At 36.9% G+C, this 21,431-nt stretch overlaps 2 protein-coding genes across 6 annotated transcripts in view; one reads left to right on the top strand and one right to left on the bottom strand.

Annotated features, from left to right (window-relative positions):
• Nucleotides 1-15,634, top strand: part of PIK3CA (phosphatidylinositol-4,5-bisphosphate 3-kinase catalytic subunit alpha) — a 101,380-nt gene extending 85,746 nt beyond the window's left edge. For all 4 annotated transcript variants that reach the window (XM_062211544.1, XM_062211529.1, XM_062211521.1 and 1 more), the window contains 7 exons: nt 1,128-1,234; nt 1,638-1,759; nt 3,168-3,246; nt 7,711-7,881; nt 8,430-8,547; nt 8,651-8,802; nt 9,602-15,634. In XM_062211544.1, coding sequence (XP_062067528.1) covers nt 1,128-1,234; nt 1,638-1,759; nt 3,168-3,246; nt 7,711-7,881; nt 8,430-8,547; nt 8,651-8,802; nt 9,602-9,872 — 1,020 coding nt within the window. In that variant the 3' untranslated portion in view covers nt 9,873-15,634. The remainder of the gene's footprint in view (nt 1-1,127; nt 1,235-1,637; nt 1,760-3,167; nt 3,247-7,710; nt 7,882-8,429; nt 8,548-8,650; nt 8,803-9,601) is intronic.
• Nucleotides 15,411-21,431, bottom strand: part of KCNMB3 (potassium calcium-activated channel subfamily M regulatory beta subunit 3) — a 28,594-nt gene continuing 22,573 nt past the window's right edge. Inside the window, exons 3-4 of one of the 2 annotated variants that reach the window (XM_062211564.1) lie at nt 20,276-20,474; nt 15,411-15,608 (exon numbers count right to left, since the gene is read on the bottom strand). In XM_062211564.1, the coding sequence (XP_062067548.1) occupies nt 15,483-15,608; nt 20,276-20,474 (325 nt within the window). In that variant the 3' untranslated portion in view covers nt 15,411-15,482. Of the gene's footprint in view, nt 15,609-18,230; nt 18,597-20,275; nt 20,475-21,431 lie in introns of those variants that run through there. The other variant, XM_062211555.1, reaches the window with a different exon arrangement.

The following is a 21,431-nucleotide window of genomic DNA, read 5'->3' as shown; positions in this document are numbered from 1 at the left end:
TTAATGCCTAACCTGCCCCCCCTCACATTATATTTCTAATAGATGGAGATTTCCTAAAATAAAATGCCAGGTACTACATGATAGCTCAACAATCTAGGCTTCAGTTTGAATTGATTAAAAGGGAATATTTCTTTTTTCTTTTTTTTTTGACAGGCAGAGTGGACAGTAGAGAGAGAAACAGAGAGAAAGGTCTTCCTTTTTGCCATTGGTTCACCCTCCAATGGCCGCCGCGGAAGGCGCGCTGCGGCCGGCGCACCGCGCTGATCCGATGGCAGGAGCCAGGTGCTTCTCCTGGTCTCCCATGGGGTGCAGGGTCCAAGCACTTGGGCCATCCTCCACTGCACTCCCTGGCCACAGCAGAGAGCTGGCCTGGAAGAGGGGCAACCGGGACAGGATCGGTGCCCCGACTGGGACTGGAACCCGGTGTGCCAGCGCCACAAGGCGGAGAATTAGCCTATTGAGCCACGGCGCCGGCTAAAGGGAATATTTCTTATAGCTATCTACCAGAACCTGAATGTAGTGTGTGATTTCATGTAACATATTTTTGTTAGTCTTTTCCCCACACTTCTCTTTAGCCTCACTAGACCTTTTTACCGAACAAAATATAAATGTGATATTTTCTGAAAAGCCCAAAGTAAGGTCTTTGAACTACAATACTGTGGTCTACTTAGTTTTTCCTCTAGAACAAGGTGTAGCAGAGTTTTTCTTAACGGGTCAGATAGTCAACTTTTTAAAGTTCACAGGCTGTGTGGTCTCTGTCTTCACTATTCAACTCTGTTATTCTCATGTGAAAGCAGTTAATATGTAGCTATATCCTAATGCAAGTTGATTAAAAAAAAAAAAAAAAAGAACTGGCTACTGACCTGCAGGCCACAGTTAATCAGTCCTGCTCTAGAACCAAAACTCAGCAAGCAGAGATTCGCCCCTGGAAGATGTATGGCGCTGCCTTTGTTGACTCTCTCATCGAGGTGCAGTGCTGTATTGTAGAAACCTTCCTGTTTAGAGGGCAACCCATCCAGAAAGTGAATTCAGAGATGATACCATACCAAGGCATCAGTGTTAGATAATAAGTTAGTTTTACTTTTTATAACAGCAGTTTCTAACCATGTTGGCTCTTTTAAAATCAGGTACAAATGAAGTTTTTAGTTGAGCAAATGAGGCAACCAGATTTCATGGATGCTCTACAGGGCTTTCTGTCTCCTTTAAACCCTGCTCATCAACTGGGAAATCTCAGGTGAGGTACTTTCTTGGGAGTTTGATATATTTAAATCAATACCTTTTGTAGATAAAATTTTGATAAAAGTCAAAATGTCTATTATAATGAGTTTCTACTACTTTAAAAAAGTGTAAAACATTTTATAGCTAATAATATAGCTAAAATTTTTGATGTCATAGGATAAGAAATGGAATATTATATCTAGAAAACAATATGTCCCCATGTCATATAAAAATGCTTAAAGCCTAAGATTTATTTTTTTCCTTGCACTCCTTAGAAGCAAATTCATAAATAAAAATTGAAAAAGTTTAAAAATTTTGCACTTCCAAAAGCTATCCTGTATATGTAGTTTACAATAAGTTTAAGGATAATAAGAATAACAAGGCTAAGGTACTTAGTAAAGTTTTTAACTATTTTAAAGGCTTGAAGAGTGTCGAATTATGTCCTCTGCAAAAAGGCCACTGTGGTTGAATTGGGAGAACCCAGACATCATGTCAGAGTTACTGTTTCAGAACAATGAGATCATCTTTAAAAATGGGGATGGTAAGGAAGAGCATTAATGAGCCTATGATCCGTGAATTTAGCTACTTTTTTCTACACAGGATATTTATGAACTGTGAAAACTAAGGAAAGCGATTTAAAGAATACACTTGAGAAAAAAATATATAACAGTAAGCATATGTTTTTATTGTTGGAATACACACACACACGGAGTTGAGGAAATGTTACCCCCGAAGATGATACTTATAATATTAATTACTTTGAGCTGAGGGCACTTGGGGAGCAGTAGATGCAGGCAGAGGCTTTCTCTGCATTCCCCTTACCTGCCTGATGATGGATCCTCCAGAAGGAACTCACTTGTTGAAGATCAACAGGAGGGTTGATCCCTGCAATTCCAACCCAAGTACTTCTTTAATTTTTAATGAGAATACATGTATAGAGGAGAGAAAAATGGCCTCTCGCTACTCTTCTGTTTCATTGGCTGGCCTACAAATTAACTTGACATAAGACAGAGTAACAGAAGAAAAATGATATTTAATTAGATACACACAGGAGTCCCACAGAATATGAGACATGAAGAATATTCAGATAGTTAAAGCTTCATGGTGTCCTGAGCTACAGAAAAGAATAGGGGTTTGGGGCTTCTAGGGTATGAAGATAGCATGTTATGGGAGGGTGAGGAGAGGAAATGTCTGTTAAATAAAGGTTGTCTTGATATGCTGATGCAGTCTCTAATGTAATAAATGTATAGGAGCAGTCCTAAGAAGAATAAGTGAGTGTCTCTCTGAGTGTGGTATCTACCTCCAGTTGATCTTCTTTGGTTGAGGTTGCATTTCTGAACTCCTTCAGAATTAGAAATCCTAAAATCAGTTTCTGTCTTTTGCATGAATGGTGTGAGCATCCATTCATTCCATAAATACTTTTTAAAAGTATGGAAAGTTATGGGGTTGTAGCAGTAGAACAGAACCCCAACCCTCTTTAGTTTATATTCTAACAGGGAAAAGAGGGACATTAAACAAATAATTATAAAAAATACAAAGGAAGAATGTAGTCTGTTAAGGAGACATGTAAACGAAATTCAATTTATTTGGAGTCTAGGCTGTTGGGGGAAACAGGGAGGATAATCCTTGACTTTCTATTAGGGAATGACCTCTCAGCAGGGAATTCTGTTGATCCCAGTCTGTTAGAATAAACAGATGGTTAAGTGAAAAATAAATAACTTTTTAAAAAATTTTGTGAAGTAAAAAAATGCATGCTTTCCCTAACGTTACACAGATAGGTTAATGAGAATACTTTAGAAGTAGATTAAAGAATCAGAATATTGCTTTCTTATAAATTATTTTGAAGAGTAAATTATAGCTTTATTTGTTTTTCATTCAAAAACAATGTGCTAGTATGATCCCCAAGTTGCATTTATGACATTCAGTGGTACATATTATTTGAATTTCAGATTTACGGCAAGATATGCTAACACTTCAAATTATTCGCATTATGGAAAATATCTGGCAAAATCAAGGTCTTGATCTTCGGTAGGTAGCCATAAAAGTAAACTATTAATAAATATTAATTATAGAAGCATATATTTATAAGGAAATGTATATATTAATAATTAACAAGAATTGAGTACGCTATGGTACTTTCATTTGTCCTCCTCTTACTTGGCTTAGAATAGCTAATGAGGTTCCGCAAGGTAAGAGCTACCTCTAACAAGCTAGTGCAGACTCTGCAACTGTCTCTGGAATGTCACCTTTAGGAACAAGATAGAGGAGACACAAGTGCCTTTGTTTATAGTCTGAAGTTAACAAATATAGTAGAAAGTTCATAATAGAAATCATCTAATTCTAAAGCTTTATAAATTTTCTAATCTTATTTTGCAGCAAACTTTTTACAAAAGTTTGTTGTTTTCTGCCAAACCTTGTACAATTACCAGTATTAGATCCAAATTTTATCAAGTCACTGTTTGCTTTTTAAGTTACTGTTACTTCTGTTAATTTTTCCTTCTTCCAATTTGTCTTTTTGCAAATCCAGTCATTCCAGCAAAAGCCACCTTCTCTAAAAGTATTTTTCTCTGTAGGTAAGCATAAGAGTCAAGTCCAGCTGCAGCAATAGGGTAGGTAAAGTAGAAATCACAGGTAATATAGATCAGGATTTATTTGTATGCTTCTTACTGATAAATAATAGCTAGATATAAAAATGTAACAAGGGCAATAGTACCCTTTTGTTGCAAAGGAGATGAGTATTTCAAATTACCTGCTAAGGCACATAATTAAAGTTCCTAACTTCAAATTCTTAATTCCTGACTCATTTCTTAACCTCTGTTGCTTTCCAGGGACAACTGATGTTACACAAATCAAGTTTTTCTTTTTGGGGTAATTTTTTTGTTTCATAAGCCCAGCCCCATACCACTACTAATGCCACTCCCAGAGGAACAGAATGTAAAAGATGCAGAACTAGAAAGAGTAAAGGAATCAGCTGTGTAACCCTGGTAGCTACAATATTTAATTGTAAACTTACGCAAACCATCTAAGGTTAATTTAAGTAAAATCATTGGAAATACCAAGGGTTTTTCAGTCTTAGAAGATTTTCTGGTTTAAAGTTTAAGTACTTAAGTAAAATATAATTAAGAAAAATCATAGCCATATTTTTATTTATACTTGACAAAAGTAGAACTCAAATTCAGGTTTATTTATACCTTTTATACAACAAGACTTATTGGACTCTGACTCTTAACTATGAGCATGCTCAGTTGCAATCAGATGAAAACATAAGGTAAGAAAAAATGAACAAGAGTAACAACCTTAAGAAGTTTTTGTATTTACCAGGGCAGATAGAAGGAAAGCATCTATAAGAGGAATGGCAAGGAAGTAGGAAGACCAGAGTAAGTGATTCACAGAACCCAAAAGAGAAGAGAGATCGACAGTTTGTAGTGTCAGTATTTCAAGAGGTATATGAGAATAAGGACTATGAAAACGGCCCTTGGATTTCAAGACTCAGGCTAGCTTTAGTACGAGTGTATTTAATGGAATGGTAGACACAGAAGCTAAACTATAAGGAAGTAACGGAGAAAATGAAAGTAAGTGACTATTAGTAAGAATATTTTTGGAATTTAGTAAGTAAAGATAAGGTGGAAAGAATGAACAATAGCTTATGAGAACAACACAGCAAGGAAAACCAAACAAAGTGTTTATGTGCCAATTTGAATGTTAGGTGCTTTTTTCTCATTATCTCTTTAAATCCACATATCTCTACCTTTGACTGCCTGTCCTACTTAATATTCCTTCCCCACCCACCCCCCTTTAATATGTAATGAAATAGGAAGTACTCTAAAAGCACTCTGCCACATCCCGAAATATGGTTGTTACCAAGGAAAAGGCTTGTGGGATTGAGCTGTGAGCTGAACTTGTAGTTTTTTTTTTTCCTGGAACATCATTTTTACCTAAAATAACAATAATAATAATAGGCAAGCTACAGTTTTTCAGAAATGGGTATTTGGCAGGCATTTTTTTTTTTTTTTTTAATGAACAGTATGTGCCTATCTCTTCAAAGAAAACAACTGTGACAGTATTTGCTGCCAACAATAACTTTTGAACTTTCAATCAAAAATTAAAATTTTGGAAACACTTGTATCCACCACTGAACTTAGTAGTGTCCCCAAACTTTCTGATAAGATTGGTGACAGTATTAACAATTGTGATTTAAAATGTGATATAAAAGTGCCAACATTTGGGAGATCTGTATAAATCAGTAAACTGTGTCTTCCAAAAAACCACTGCAAGATATGATAAAGTCATATATGGGTGAAAGATCCATTCAGAGGAAAGACAGACAATTTAATTTTAATGTAGCATTGTAAAAAGCTTATTGATATAGTTTCAGATTCCATATTGCAATTTGAAAAACTATCTCTTGTCAGATTGGCATACTGTCAAGGAAATACTTGATAGTTATCTGAGAAGGCTATTATGACAATATTCCTCCTTTTTCTAATTACATGTCTATGTGAGGGTACATTTTCTTGATATATATCAATTAAAACAACACATGCGATTAGTTATAGAGGTATGTAAGAAAACCTAGAGAAATACTGTAAAACCATACATTTAAAAATTTGAAAGAACTGTCACTCTTCACTCTACGTGTTTTTAAATACTTTTTTTTTTTTTTTTTTTGACAGGCAGAGTGGATAGTGAGAGAGAGAGACAGAGAGAAAGGTCTTCCTTTTTGCCGTTGGTTCACCCTCCAATGGCCGCTGCAGCCGACGCATCACGCTGATCCAAAGCCAGGAGCCAGGTGCTTCTCCTGGTCTCCCATGCAGGTGCAGGGCAAAGGACTTCGGCCATCCTCCACTGCCTTCCCAGGCCATAGCAGAGAGCTGGCCTGGAAGAGGGGCAACTGGGAGAGAATCCGATGCCCCAACTGGGACTAGAACCCGGTGTGCTGGTGCCACAAGGCGGAGGATTAGCCTGTTGAGCCACGGCGCCGGCCGTTTTTAAATACTTTTTTGGTACAAGCTGTTGTTTATATTAACACATAATTTGTTTTGACTTTTTAATTTTTATCTTCTTTTTGATTTCTAATATCAATAGATGTAATCCATATAAAACCTCTTTTGGATCTTCAGTAATTTTTACAAATGTAGAGGAGTCCTGAGACCAAAAATTGAAGAACTTCAACCCTAGGCTTCTTTTTAAAGATTTATTTATTTTATTTGAAAGGCAGAGTTAGAGAGAAAGAGAGAGACAGAGAGAGAGATCTTGCATCTGCTGGTTCACTCCCCAAGTGGCCACAATGGCCAGAGCTGGGCCTATCCGAAGCCAGGAGCTTCTTCTGGGTCTCCCACTTGGATGCAGGGGCCCAAGGACTTTGGCTATCTTCCACTGCTTGCCCAGGTCAGAGCAGAGAGCTGGATCAGAAGTGGAGCAGCCCATATGGGACGCCAGCACTGCAGGGTGGTGGCTTTACCCACTACGCCACAGTGCTGGCCCCTACTCTAAACTTTTGTTTAGATATTAGTTAACCATCTTTAAATTCACCCATATTTTTAAAGTTATGTTTATATTTTAGTAGCCATAATAATTTTCTTTTCTCTTCTGATGAATGGTTAAGTGCTGTCTCAATTGAAAGTTACAACAAATGTGGTAGATAATTTTCAGGATTTTTTAGAAATATGTCACACCGGCCAGAGCCGCAGCTCACTTGGCTAATCCTCCACCTGCGATGCCGGCACCCTGGGTTCTAGTCCCGGTTGGGGCAACAGATTCTGTCCCAGTTGCTCCTCTTCCGGTCCAGCTCTCTGCTGTGGCCCGGGAGTGCAGTGGAGGATGGCCCAAGTCCTTGGGCCCTGCACCTGCATGGGAGACCAGGAGGAAGTACCTGGCTCCTGGCTTTAGATCGGAGCAGCGCCCCAGCCAAAGTGGCCATTTGGGGGGTGAACCAACGGCAAAGGAAGACCTTTCTTTCTGTCTCTCTCACTGTCTAACTCTGCCTGTCAAAAATAAAAATAAAAAAAGAAAAGAAAAAGAAATATATCACACTACAAAAAAGAAAATTAGGAACAGGCATTTGACACTGCATGAAGGAACACCTGCATCTCACATCAGAGTGCCTGTGTTTGAGTCTCAGCTCTATTTTCAATTCCAGTTTCCTGCTAATGCACACCCTGGGAGGCAGCAAGTGATGATTCAAGTACTTGGGTCCCCCTGCCACCCACAAAGGAGACATGGATGAAGTTCCTGGGTCCTGGCTACAGCCTGTCCCAGCCCCAGCTATTGCAGGCACTTGCAGGGTGAACCAGCAGATAGAAGAGGTCCCCTCCCTCCCTCTTGCCTTTCAAATAAATAATTAATATAAAGAAATTTTAAAAGATTAAAATTAGTAGGACAATAAAGATCATGCATGCATGACAGAGTTTCAAATAGAATAGTTATGTTTTAGTTTATTTAAATATTTCTTTTTAAATTCCATCATATAATTTTGTGTTTCCCCTTTTATAGAATGTTACCTTATGGTTGTCTGTCAATTGGTGACTGTGTGGGACTTATTGAGGTGGTGAGAAATTCTCACACTATCATGCAGATTCAGTGCAAAGGTGGCCTGAAAGGTGCACTGCAGTTCAATAGCCATACACTGCATCAGTGGCTCAAAGACAAGAACAAAGGAGAAATGTGAGTTTTATCGTTCTTTCTAGATCAGTCTAAGTTTTTTGTTAGATGAATCTGTTAGTGGTTATATATGTTTATATATATATCTTAATGGTTGTATATGCCACAGAAAATAGTTAATCATACTTATTTGGAAAAAAATATGCCTCAGACTTTGAAATATATGAGGTTATTATGTTCAAATGACCAAAATTGCTCTTACTTTGATAAAATCCTAGACTTTTAACTTGGGTATCTAAAATATGTTCTTATTATTAGCTCGTTTTTTAAATTAACATTGCACATTTGAATTTCATTTCTAATTCATTATGTCAATGATTAGAAAAATTAATTTTAATGATTTATTTTTCACTATAATCACTATTCTTTGGTCAGAAACATCTGGAAATTTTCTTAGGAACCCTTGAAAATTCCTTAGATCACTGGACTTAGTTACTTTCTTCTGTAATGTCAGTGATTATTTAATTGTTTCAGTAGCAACCTTAACCAAATTTTTTAATGTAGCCTGTATCTCTATATTTCCACACTACTCGTAAGTTATTTCTTTGTAGATATGATGCAGCCATTGACCTGTTCACCCGTTCATGTGCTGGCTATTGTGTTGCAACTTTCATCTTGGGAATTGGAGATCGGCACAACAGTAACATCATGGTGAAAGATGATGGACAAGTAATGGCTTTCTCTCTTTATAATTAGTGCTCTTAAACTGCATTTATTAAGATATTGGATAGCGGCATACAGAAACCATAACATAATTTCTTATTTTTGAAAGCTGTTTCATATAGATTTTGGACACTTTTTGGACCACAAGAAGAAAAAATTTGGTTATAAACGAGAACGTGTACCATTTGTTCTGACACAGGATTTCTTAATAGTGATTAGTAAAGGAGCCCAAGAATGCACAAAAACAAGAGAATTTGAGAGGTAAGCTGAAGAAATCAAAAGCACAAAATAAAGAATTCTTCTACTGTAACAGAAGCAGTTGATGTTTTTGAAGCAATTTAGAATAAAACATGTTGTTTAGCAAAATGACTTTTGTAAAAACAATGTTTTAATATTTTTGTGTTTATCTATTTTGTATGATACTGAGAATTAAAATGGAAAGGGAAATCAGTTTAATCTGGTGAGCTAATTAAGACCTAAAAAGAAAATATCCCTGAATTTCATAACACATTAAAAATTTTTACTTACTGCTATGTGAATAATTGGATTATACCTTCTCTGTATTGACAAACAGTGGCTATTGCCTGGAAACAATTTTCAGTCATACAATGTAAAGAAGTCAGTGAACTATAAATGCTGTGATTTTTTTTTCATAATTTTTCTTACCACCTGATGATAGTTTATTAGTTTGTCTTAGTCCTTAATGCACTTTTTAAAGCCTTTTATAAAATTATTTCTTATCTATAACTGAGTCCTGGCCCTAAGCCTAAAAGCTCTATTATGGACCAGTACATTTGTTTAATAAATAATTACTCAACTTCTGATGTGCCAGCTGTTGTTCTAGGTGCTGATGACAACACATAAATAATTAAGTCCTTATCTCATAGAGTTCACATTCTAGTTGGGGAAAGGGAATAGAAAAGTGTTGGTGGAGACAGCAGGGAAAGGAATGTGTTTTTTATACTTTCATATTAAAAGGCCTCTCTAATTGTGTAGCATGTGAGCAGAGACCCTGGAGGTAATGGCTTCACACTGACCAAACTGTTCTTACTACTTATAGGTTTCAAGAGATGTGTTACAAGGCTTATCTAGCTATCCGGCAGCATGCCAATCTCTTCATAAATCTTTTCTCAATGATGCTTGGCTCTGGAATGCCAGAACTGCAATCTTTTGATGACATTGCATATATTCGAAAGACCCTAGCCTTAGATAAAACTGAGCAGGAGGCTTTGGAATATTTCATGAAACAAATGAACGATGCACATCATGGTGGCTGGACAACAAAAATGGATTGGATCTTCCACACAATTAAGCAGCATGCATTGAACTGAAATGATAACTAAAAAACTGAGAGCTCAATATCTGGATTCTACACCGCACTGTTAATAACTGTCAGCAGGCAAAGACTGATTGCATAGGAATTGCACAATCCATGAACAGCATTAGAATTTACAGCAAGAACAGAAATAAAATACTATATAATTTAAAATAATGTAAACGCAAACAGGGTTTGATAGCACTAAACTAGTTCATTTCAAAATTAAGCTTTAGAATAATGCGCAATTTCATGTTATGCCTTAAGTCCAAAAAGGTAAACTTTGAAGATTGTTTGTATCTTTTTTTAAAAACAAAACAAAACAAAAATTCCCAAAATATATATAAATGATGGAGAAGGAAAAAGAATGATGTTCTGTTTGTCTTGCAAATGCTCTGTGTTTCGACATGTGGACACAACTATAAGGCTGTTATTGCATTAGGACTGAGTCAACTGGAGTTTATGTTGAATTACATAGAATGGAAAAGGATGACAATTTCTTATTTTTCCATTGCTGTTCAATTTATAGTTTGAAGTGGGTTTTTTGACTCCTTGTTTAATGAAGAAAAATGCTTGGGGTGGAAGGGACTCTTGAGATTTCTCCAGAGACTTTTTCTTTTTAATAAATCAAACCTTTTGATGATTTGGGGGTCTTATCTGCACAATTTTGGAAGCAGTCACAAATGAGACCTGTAATAAGGTGGTGTTTTTGGTTTTGGGTTTTTTGCTTTTTGTTTCTTTTTGACAGTATTCTTAATACCTAGGGAAATTCTGGGCTCCCACAAAGTGAAATAATCATCATAGAAACAGAATGAGCAGGAGTAGTTCTCATTCCAGGATTGTACAGTATTCACCTTAAGTTGATTTTTTTTCTCCTTTTGCAATTGAACTGAACACATTTTTCATGCATGTTTTCCAGAAAATAGAAGTATTAATGTTATTAAAAAGATTATTTTTTTTATTAAAGGCTATTTATATTATAGAAACTATCATTAATATATATTCTTTATTTACATAATCTGTCCCATAGTCATGCATTGTTTTGCACCCCAAATTTTTTATTGTTGGTGGCAGCATGGTTAGCTTTTCTCTTGGTCTATAGGTGAGGCTCAGGCACTATCCAATTTACACCATTAACCAGCGTATAACTACTTAAGGAAAGAAGATTAAACTTCATCCTTCTTCCTTTTCTTCGCTTTTATATTCACATGAATCCCTGATCTTCCATCCTCCTTTATGGTTGAGAATGGCTCAATCATTCACAAAATTAACACCATTTAGACTATCTTTCTGAATGCTGAAACCCCTCTATTGAGGTATGCTGATGAATAATACTTTATAATATGGGGGAATAGAAACCATGAACCTTTTACCTTTTTAAGCTATGTATTCATATCTGAATAATAGAAGTAGGACATTAAACCATTGTAAGATCATATCCTATTATCAAGTGGCCAGAGCTTACTCTCTGTCCTTATTAAATCCCATTTAAGCACAGGACACATTCTTAAATATGTTGAAAAGCATTAACCAAGATGTAGGAGTTAATGCTAGTCATCACTCTAGAATCTGATATTTTACTCAGTATTTGAAATGAATGGTTAATGTCCTAGGAAATAGCTTTAGCAAATGCCCAGGTGCCACTCCAAAAAAAAAAAAAAAAAAGTGCAATAATTTACTGACAGTTTTCTAGATATTATTGGAAAACAACTTTTAAAGAGTGCACACTGTATACTCTAGTACAACATCATCACTTTTAAAGTACTCATTTATGAAATCAGATACCTATAGTAGAAGTCTTGGATAGTGAACAAGGGACTCTAATACAAATATTCTTAATATCTGGCTATTTTAGAACCCTTAAAGGGCATAATTATTGAAGATTTAGGTACTTCACTAAAGCATGTATATAATATTGCCAACAAAAAGGTGAATTTGAAAATTAGGGTAACTTCTGTAAACTGTCTTGGAATAGTTAAGCAGAATTTAAACTGTTTTAATGAGGAAACCAAATAGATTATTTTGCAGATACAGAGTTCATAACTTATTAAAACTTCACAGTCAACATCTTGTATTATTTAGATATAAACCGCCAATGCATACTAATATCCCAGTGTTTTCTATATCAGGGATAGATTACAGGAAAACTCAGTGAATAGTATAAATCTGAGACTTTAGGGGTAGAAACTGAAGATTTAACAGAGAACTTTGTTTTACCCGAGTGCCAAAACTTTGAGCCTCCCCTAACAGAATTCATACAGTTTTTGCATTTTTTTAACATCATCAGTCTAGATATTTGCCCACCCATCTTCCCCTAGGTCCTCTCCACCATTAAAACACACAAGCCACATAATTTATTTCATCATTTATATTTATTTTCAAGAGTTATTACAACCAAATTAATTCTATATGATTAAGTATAGACAAATTCTATAAAGAATACAGATTAAGTAAAGAAAGAAAGGACAGGTAATGCTCAGAAAGGCAGAAAAAACAAGAATCGAATTGAATGCTACACGGGGTGCCTAGGATCTGTTTCAAGTCAGCGACAACATAGCCACTTCCAGGTACTTCAGTATCCGAGATCAGTTCACATGGATTGATCAGTTCCTATAGCCAACCCTCCTTGTCACTGAATATAGTGTGACTGACTTTTGGCTCTACAATTTCATTGGGTCACTCAAAACTATTTCCTTCAATAATTATTTTGGAGAAAAAATAAATATATTGTAGCAAGAAATAATCAACTGTTTGAAAATCATGCTTTAAACTTTTTACCATATTCTCAGCTATACAAAAACATTTATTTTGAAAATTTTTAGACTGCTGTTAATTTGAAATCTGTTAATTTTATTGTGGAATTTGTTTTTTTTTTAAAAAAAAAAAAAGATGTTTCTAATTGGATTTTTTTAAAGAATGGAATTTGGTTGCTATTTTATGATAGAACCTAAGCTTTCTGTGGTTCTTAGTGTCCTCTGTAAAATTTAGTGTCAAAGTAATCAACTTTGAGGTTTTCCCTTCTATTATGCTTTATATTACAAGCCCATTAGGAAATGGGAACCTGGTGAATATATAATGAATTGTAAAATATTTTAATGTGTAATTTTTTTCAACTGTGAAACTATGAGTATTGGTTTTTTGATGAAAACAGCTGCTGATCAAGTATTTTGTGTAAAGCGTAGTTCTTATTCATCAGGAAAATGATGACTTGATTAGACTGTATATACCCCCTTGGATTTTACCTTAAATGGATTGGTGACTTTCACATAGGTAAAACACAATCCATCTGTATTCTTTTTTCCACCTAAAACTCAGTGCTTTGGCTCATAGAAAAAAATCGTGAGCAGTCTATTTCAAAGGCACTTTGGAAATTTCACAGCACATAAAATTGGATTTATTTTCTGAATGATTTTTGTACATCCAGTTCATGTTTTAATTAGTAGCCCATCCTTGCCAACTCTTTGATAAATTTAATTTCAGTAGTATTTTAAAACTAGCACATTAACTTCTTCTGAATATTATTCAGTTCCTTTTGTTTCTGTGTCTGCACAATCTTCAGACCTGGGCTGGACCCATATACTCAAAGTCCACTTTAAAAAATAATTTGGTGTCCAAGACATCACTGAAATAATTCAATTTAAAGGCAATATGTGGTGTTAATAGATTGTGGTGCTTCTACTATTTAAAGACAACCTTCATACTTCAGATGTTTTTGAAAAAAGGGGAATATGAAGGAGGGGGCAAAACAGGGAGGAGTCATTTGAACTCCATTCTTTATATCCATCCTGCTCAGATGGGGTGTCTCTAAGAGAAGGCTGAAAGTTGTGGGAAGACGTGAGTACCATGACAGTTAACTCTTCATGAAGGATGGGATTGTGAATGTTGAAATGTAAAATTCAGCATCAACAATATCGTCAGATAATAATTCTTGGTGACAGAATAATACAGCTGGGCTGTTTTTTAAAATAACAAATGCAAAACCATTTTTAATTATTACATTAAATTGTAAATATATCGTATGTGCCATGGCCTGGGAAGCCTGTTTTCTTTTCTCTTAAAAGTTATTTAACTCTCTGAAAAGATTATAAGGTTTAGCTCAAGATAACTATGGTCCTGATAAAATTGGATGGTTAACTCTACCTCAGAAGACTAATAAGAAAAAAAAAAAAAAAGATGAGTCACAATTCAATACATCAGGCAACATTTTGCAGAGCACTCTATTTTAGAGCTACAAAGACAGAGTTGGCATGCCTTCTTTTAAATGGAATAGCAGATATTAAGAAAAGATTTAGGCTAAAATTCAATCATGGCTCCAGCCATTTGGGAAAGGCTATCATGTGAGGAGGTTCATGGTACGAGGTTCTTGAATATGGCATTTAAAATTTGTTTTGTTCTCTTTTCTTCACTATTAGTACATCTGATGTGGTGTATTTGCACACATTTCGATTTGTATATACACTGCTTTACCAGTCCTACTCGAGACATCTTTTATAAAAGGTGTAAACAAATATCAAAGTTCTAAAATTCAGACGAGTTTAGAATTTATTAGGAGTCTCCCAAGTTGGGATGTTAGTCTTTAAAGACACTTATTTCATTCAAGTATTCCACTTAAGAGTTTTGTACTTCCTTGTTATTAGTACAGCACCATTCCTTTGGTTTGGTTTTAGGTGTGTTAATATTCCAGCATTGCCAACTAGCAGAAAGTGACAAGTGTGAGCCATAAGGATATTTTCTGACTTAATTTTTTCAGAAGTACATATAAAAGATGTAATGGGAAAAGTAAAAATTAGTGTATTGTATATATAGTGTTAATTAGGTAACTGATTTTCACTACCAACATTAGCTTCTATTCCTCATGTTGGTAAGTACAGGGAAAGTTTTTAAATGAATTTTGTAAGCCACTTAAAGTCAACGAGTCTGTTTGCAAACTTATTTAATCTGTCACTACGATAATTTTGTGGGTGTGCTAAGAACTGTGTATATTTTTAGGTATTCTTTTTGTTAATCCTTCCCCTTAGCAAGAAGGCAGAAAACCTTCAGTGTTTCCTATTAAAATATCTTTAATAAGATTAAACTCCTCAATTCTAGTATGAATTTCTAAATGTGGTCATTATCTATTGATTTCATGTGACAAAATCCCTTATCAAGATTTAATTTATGTTCCTAAGAGTCGTTGAAGAACCTGGCCTTCATCTAATTTCTAGAAATGTATTTTGTTATGGAACCCAAGTTTCAAGTGGAGTTAGTGGTTTCATTGTAATTCAGTCCTTGGACGTAATTGAGGAGAAAAAAAATCTAAAAGAATATATCCTTTTGGGACATAACTTATTACTTTAATATCTTGGGGAATGTAACACTACCAAAAGAAGACCAAAACACATCATATGTTTACTTTGGAAACTTCAACAAAGAACTCAAACCATCCTTTTTGGCCCCATTAATTGTGGCAACTCTGTTTCTCTATATTTTGCTCATTCAATGAATTGAAGACCTGTGGTATAATGCACTAGTTAGGAGAAAAATGTTTTAATGTTCTTTTAATGATGACCCAAAAAAGTATTTGACACAGCAAGATGCATGTGTTATTATATTGAGAATATAGAATAATTATACGATATCACTAAATTTAAGACCTCTTCCCAGTCTTGCTGTTCCTAGCAAGAAGTTTGGCCTGTGACTGCACTTCCTGTTTGTGCTCATCAGAAACTGTCAATGTCTGCTTTTCTTTAACTTTGCAGTCTGTAACATCACGCTGTTTATTAAAAAACAAAAAAATTACTTTGACTTGTGTCCAAACAATCCTTAGTGTACTATGTAAACAAAGAACTGTGGTAATTCTATTTTGACATTTCTTTTGAAAAGCATACCAGTGTTGCTAACAATCAAAATTTAGCTGAATTTGAGTTCTTTTCAATAATAACTAAGAATACTTGTTTGCCCCCATCATGTCTTAAAAGCCAATTTTTCTGCTGCAGTTAAAGTGATAAATATTAGAGAAGTGTAGCATGAAGAATTACATTCTAAGTTGACATATGTTTATACATACACCTGTGAATGTATGTAGATTGTGTGTGTGTGTGTGTGTGTAAGCAGATGGACCAGAATCTAAAAGGCTAAAAGTAAACTGGTTTTTCTGTTATCATAAACTTTGCAAAAGGTAAGTTTGGGCTTTTCTTTGAGCAGTGATGCACATGGGCATTGATACCAATGTATCAATGTGTATACTTTTAGGTATATTCTAAGGTAAAAGTATATACATTCTATCGATGTGTATATTTTTAGGTATATTCTAAGCAATTAAATCATTGCATAAATTTTATTTCTTTGTCTCTTAAGATACTTTAAAAAAAAAAAACTTATTTATTTGAAAGGCAGAGTTGGAGAGGGAGAAACAGATCTTTCATCAAATGACTACGTGGAAGCCAGGAGTCAGAACTTTCATCTAGGTCTCCCAAGTGGGTGGCTGATGCCCAAGGACTTGGGCCATCCTCCATTGCTTTCCCAGACAGATTAGCAGGAAGCTGGATTGGAAGTGGAGCAGATGGGGCTCAAACAAGAGCCACAACTTCTCTGAGTATAAGAGCTCTTTCCTGGGATGAACCAAGTGGACACTGGAATTGAAAACCGCAGTATTTGGAACTTAAACTTTAGATTTCAGATAATGGTTTTGAATTTGTTAACAGGAAAAAAAATCCAGTAATTGTATATTGTTAAGTGAAAAATGTACTAAGAAATAGAATAGAGGTGTCCTTAATTTAAGAAAACTATAAAATCGTGGTTTGCTGAATGATTTCAAATGTGCATGCATACATGTTTTATTAGAGAATTATTCAGCATGCAAAATAATTTATCACAGCCTTTACACAGCACATGCTGGGGCTTAGATATATGTTACATTTAGTCAAGAAAGGGGAGCAGGCATGCAGAATCCTCTCTTGCAAGCCTCCTGCTCTATGCTCTGTACCAGCTGTTCCCTGAAAAGTCCCATGGCGGACTGAATATTGCAACTTAGCACAAGATTTTTTCTTTATCTGAACATTTTTTAACACCTCTACTAGATGCCAGAAACTAAGCCAGATGTTTCTCACACAGCCTCGCCTTGTTGTTTCCTTAAAAGAACCTCATGAAAGAAGAGGTTATCCCCATTATATAGATAAGAGTGATTCAGACCATTGAGCTGATTTTCCTGAGAGTAACCTACCTAAAAAGCTACAGTTATTGCCTACAAATACAAATAAATCCTACACATGTTTTTCTCCAGCACTCCACAGGAGAAAACAGGAGACACCAAGATTGCTCTTTACTGCATAAATCTGTATTAGTCTATTTATTGTTTAGGAATTCCTGACCTGAAAGTAATTGATGAGGCATGAAACTGTGTAGAATTAGTTTTTGGTTTGATTACATCTACATGTAGAAGTTGCTTCCAAAGTCTCATTCTTCTGATTGTCCATGATTTAAGACTTTTTAGTAAAATTTTATAGATACTTGGAGGCACATGGGAAAATCAGAACAAACTCAGCTTAATCTGCAAAGCATTTGTTGGGAGTGCCTTATACCACCATCATTTAATAACCATGATTGATTAAAGTACAGGCAACTGTTGGCTCTCTTCTCAGGACTTCTCTCCAGTGTGAATTATCTGAGGTGAATGTTGAAATCCAGTACAGCTTCTCCCTACTGCACCACACATTGCCAGCCTTTTCTCCCACTCCCAACAGGACGTACACAAGGGATAACATGAGCTTATGAAAAGCATAATTAACTGGAAAAACGTTGCTGAAAGACAAATTACATGGCACATGGCAAGGTTAAGTATAAATAACTCTAAACTTAGTGAATCTTCTAGGCAGCAGCTTTCTTCATCATGAATGGTGATGAACAAACTATAATAAATATGTTAAAGTCTACATTTTTACAATTTTCTGCCAAAGTTTCATCCTCTGTAGTGAATGTAGTGCTCATGACAGATTTTGTATGAGAAATATTGTCATGTGAGCTATACTGTATAGAGTGAGGCAGAAAGTTCAGTGCTCAATAGACTAGATGCCTTCAGTATTTCCATATTTACAAGTTCAAAGTAGAGCAGAATAACTCCCTTGAACTCATTTTGCCACAAGGGAACAAGAAATGCTTCCTTGGCTCATTGTGGAAACAGATTTGAAGTAGAAAACGTGGTGAATTTGTATGTATATATAGAATAAACAATACATAATGAGGCATTTCAAAATTTTTTCCCACATGAAAATACGATTACCCAACTATGTGGTTAGTTTGCAAGCAGGAATAATTAGGCCTTCAACCACAGAAACTGCAGGTGTCTATGTGAAGGCCAGTACTTTAATTTGGCCACCATCTTAAAATTTCTCTACTCCTTCCACTGCTTCTCCCTGAACTCCACAGTTTGAGTTGGTGTTGCTCTGTAAGGAGTGCTTTGCCACCTACCTCATCTCTGACTGCAGGGCTGTATTTTTTCACACAGTAGGGACAAGTGCTGTGTTAATCTCACCATGCCAATGATCAGGACACCACCTACCAGAGTCAGTGAAGGCCAAAATAAACAGTGGAAGATAACCATTTGGTCATACTTTTTAGTGAGAACGACGTCTTCAGATTGGCTGTCTGGGCTGTAGAAGCACAGAAAGGGGGTCCCGTTTTTGTGATCGAAGAATTCCTTTATGTCCCGAGCACTGTTGAGCAAATCATTCCCATCCCGGTGGCACTTGGGCGTGTAAAAGCACTAGGAATATGGAGGAGAGTAAAGGTAAGGACACTGTCACCAACACCAAGCGCCTGACAGTTTTAATTCTGAAACTGCTGAAGCTATTAGTTTCAATCTTAAAAGATGATTAAAAAAAAAAAAGTACATAGCCTCTGGGAAATGGTTGGCAGGAGGACACAGCGAAATGGATGGTTCTAGTCCCAGTTGGGGCACCGGATTCTATCCCAGTTGCCCCTCTTCCAGGCCAGCTCTCTGCTGTGGCCCGGGAAGGCAGTGGAGGATGGCCCAGGTCCTTAGGCCCTGCACCCCATGGGAGACCAGGAGAAGCACCTGGCTCCTGCCTTCGGATCAGCGCGGTGCGCCGGCCGCAGCGGCCACTGGAGGGTGAACCAACGGCAAAAAGGAAGACCTTTCTCTCTGTCTCTCTCTCTCACTATCCACTCTGCCTGTCAAAAAAAGAAAAAAAAAATTATATGATACTGCAGGAGACCAACCTCATACTGTGTCGTCTGCCCCCATGTCTTTTCCTGAACAGTAACCCACTGAATCCATTTGTTCATTCAACAAACAACACCTGTCTATAGGAAAATCTCTTACTAATGAATAGCACCTTGAGACTTTTGCCCTCGGCCCACAGAGAGGGAGTCCCCCCTTGGGCTCTGGGTCCTGGGAGGTAGAACCAGTGGAGAAGAAAGAAGCTCTGTCAGCTGATCATTTTTTCAAAAAAAAAGAAACCTTGAGGTTTATCACCATACCCATTAGGCACTTGTGCTATGCTAAGGACCTACAAGAATGTTTTGGGATCTTAAAAATTATTGCATCTAAACTAGAAAACAGGAATACTCAGATTGAAATTAGTGCTTGATTAAGGACTCCAAAGAGTTGGCCAGCGCCGCGGCTCACTAGGCTAATCCTTCGCCTGCGGCACCGGCACCCCGGGTTCTAGTTCCCGTCGGGGCGCTGGATTCTGTCCCGGTTGCCCCTCTTCCAGGCCAGTTCTCTGCTATGGCCCGGGAGTGCAGAGGAGGATGGCCCAAGTCCTTGGGCTCTGCACCCGCATGGGAGACCAGGAGAAGCACCTGGCTCCTGCCTTCGGATCAGTGCAGTGCACGGGCCGTAGCAGCCATTGTGGGCTGAAACAACGGAAAAAGGAAGACCTTTTTCTCTCTCACTGTGTAACTCTGCCTGTCAAAAAAAAAAGGGGGGGGGGGGGGACTCCAAAGAGTAACAGGCCAACTAATCTAACACAATTCAACTTATAGTTAGGTGTAAATATAAACTTTAATAAGTCATATAAACTAGTTATGTAACTTACTAAAATTATAATTTTGAAGTTTGGTTAAAGAAGATCTCTTGCTTGATTTAAGGTAGACCAAGTATGTTTTCACATGTTTGACCCAGTGGGCAGTGAAGTCTTGAGAAGGACTGCCCACAACTTCCTCATTGGCTCAAACTGTAAGTTTCAGATGGCAGCTTATGAAATCAGAATAATTCCTCTCCTTTCTACATGCTGAATTTCTCCTCCAACAATACTTTTAGTTTCATTTATCCTCACTTAACCACTGTAAAATTATTCACTAGAAGGAAACAAATTTGCCTGCTAGGATCGGCACTGGGTTCGTCATCCTGCTTGGGACAGTCTGGCATGGAAGGGTTGCTATACTAAGAGCTCTTTAATTTCATGAACTTGACATTACCTCGGAATTTATCTGGGCAGCCTCTTCATTATAATGTAGGAGAGCTTTCTGACCTGAGTGGGTGAGGTTCACAAATACCTGAAGACAGGGGTACTTGCCCTGACCTCTGCAGTCCACACCACAGGTGAAAACACAGTCCAGCCAGTCATCCATGATGTGTGTGCGGATGGTAGTGCAGTTCGACTCTTCTCTCTGAGTGCTTCAATTTAAAAAACAAAAAATTTCTCCACCTACTAGAAATGCAGTTTACGTATCTATTGTGGCATCCCAGGGCAGCTGTCTATTCAACGTAATATAGGACCATTAAGAGCACAAAATGCTCAGAGAGCATGGAGGTGATAGAGACAGGGCTAACACCAGTACATTACCAAAATTCATCTCAATTCTGCTCCTACTGGTGTATTTCTCACTGTACAAACCCTATAATGGCTGTCAAACTTAAGAATCACCCAAGGGGCCAGCACTGTGGTGCAGTGGTTAACGCCCTGGCCTGAAGCGCCAGCAATCCCATATGAATTGGCTACTCCACTTCCAATCCAGCTCTCTGCTATGGCCTGGGAAAGCAGCAGAAGATGGCCCAAGTCCTTGGGCCCCTGCACCCACATGGGAAACCCAGAAGAAGCTCCTGGCTCCTGGCTTAGGATCAGCACAGCTCCAGCCATTGCAGCCAAATGGAAGTGAACCACTGGATAGAAGACCTACCTCTCTCTCTCTCTTTCTCTCTCTTTCTCTCTCTCTGCTCTCTGTGTAATTCTGACTTTCAAATAAATAAATAAATCTTAAAAAAAAAAAAGAATCACTCAAATAAATTTGTTAGGATGTGTTAAAATGTGGATTCCAGGGTTTCAATCTGAGAGATCCTAGCACAGGAGGTCTGAGTTGAGATCCAAGAATCTGTTTAATACTATTTCAGATGCAGTTATTTGAAGAACTCTAAATACTATAACCACCAAAAGCCATGCTCACTTAGAAATTCATGCTTCATCATCTCAAAATACACCCACTGGCTTGTCCTGATGAAAATGTGCCTTGGAGACTCTAACTACAGGTCTTTTAGCATGGCCTCCAGAAGTTCTAGTAGCAAGGTGCAGGTCCGTGGGCCCATTCTACTTCTAAGCAGGCAAATGTAAAACAGGAGTGTGTCTTGGAAAATCCG

Source organism: Lepus europaeus, chromosome 2 (genome assembly GCF_033115175.1).
Source record: "Lepus europaeus isolate LE1 chromosome 2, mLepTim1.pri, whole genome shotgun sequence".
NCBI lineage: Eukaryota > Metazoa > Chordata > Mammalia > Lagomorpha > Leporidae > Lepus > Lepus europaeus.
The sequence above is the reverse complement of the archived record's forward strand: the minus strand, read 5'-3'. Positions and strand labels throughout refer to the sequence as shown.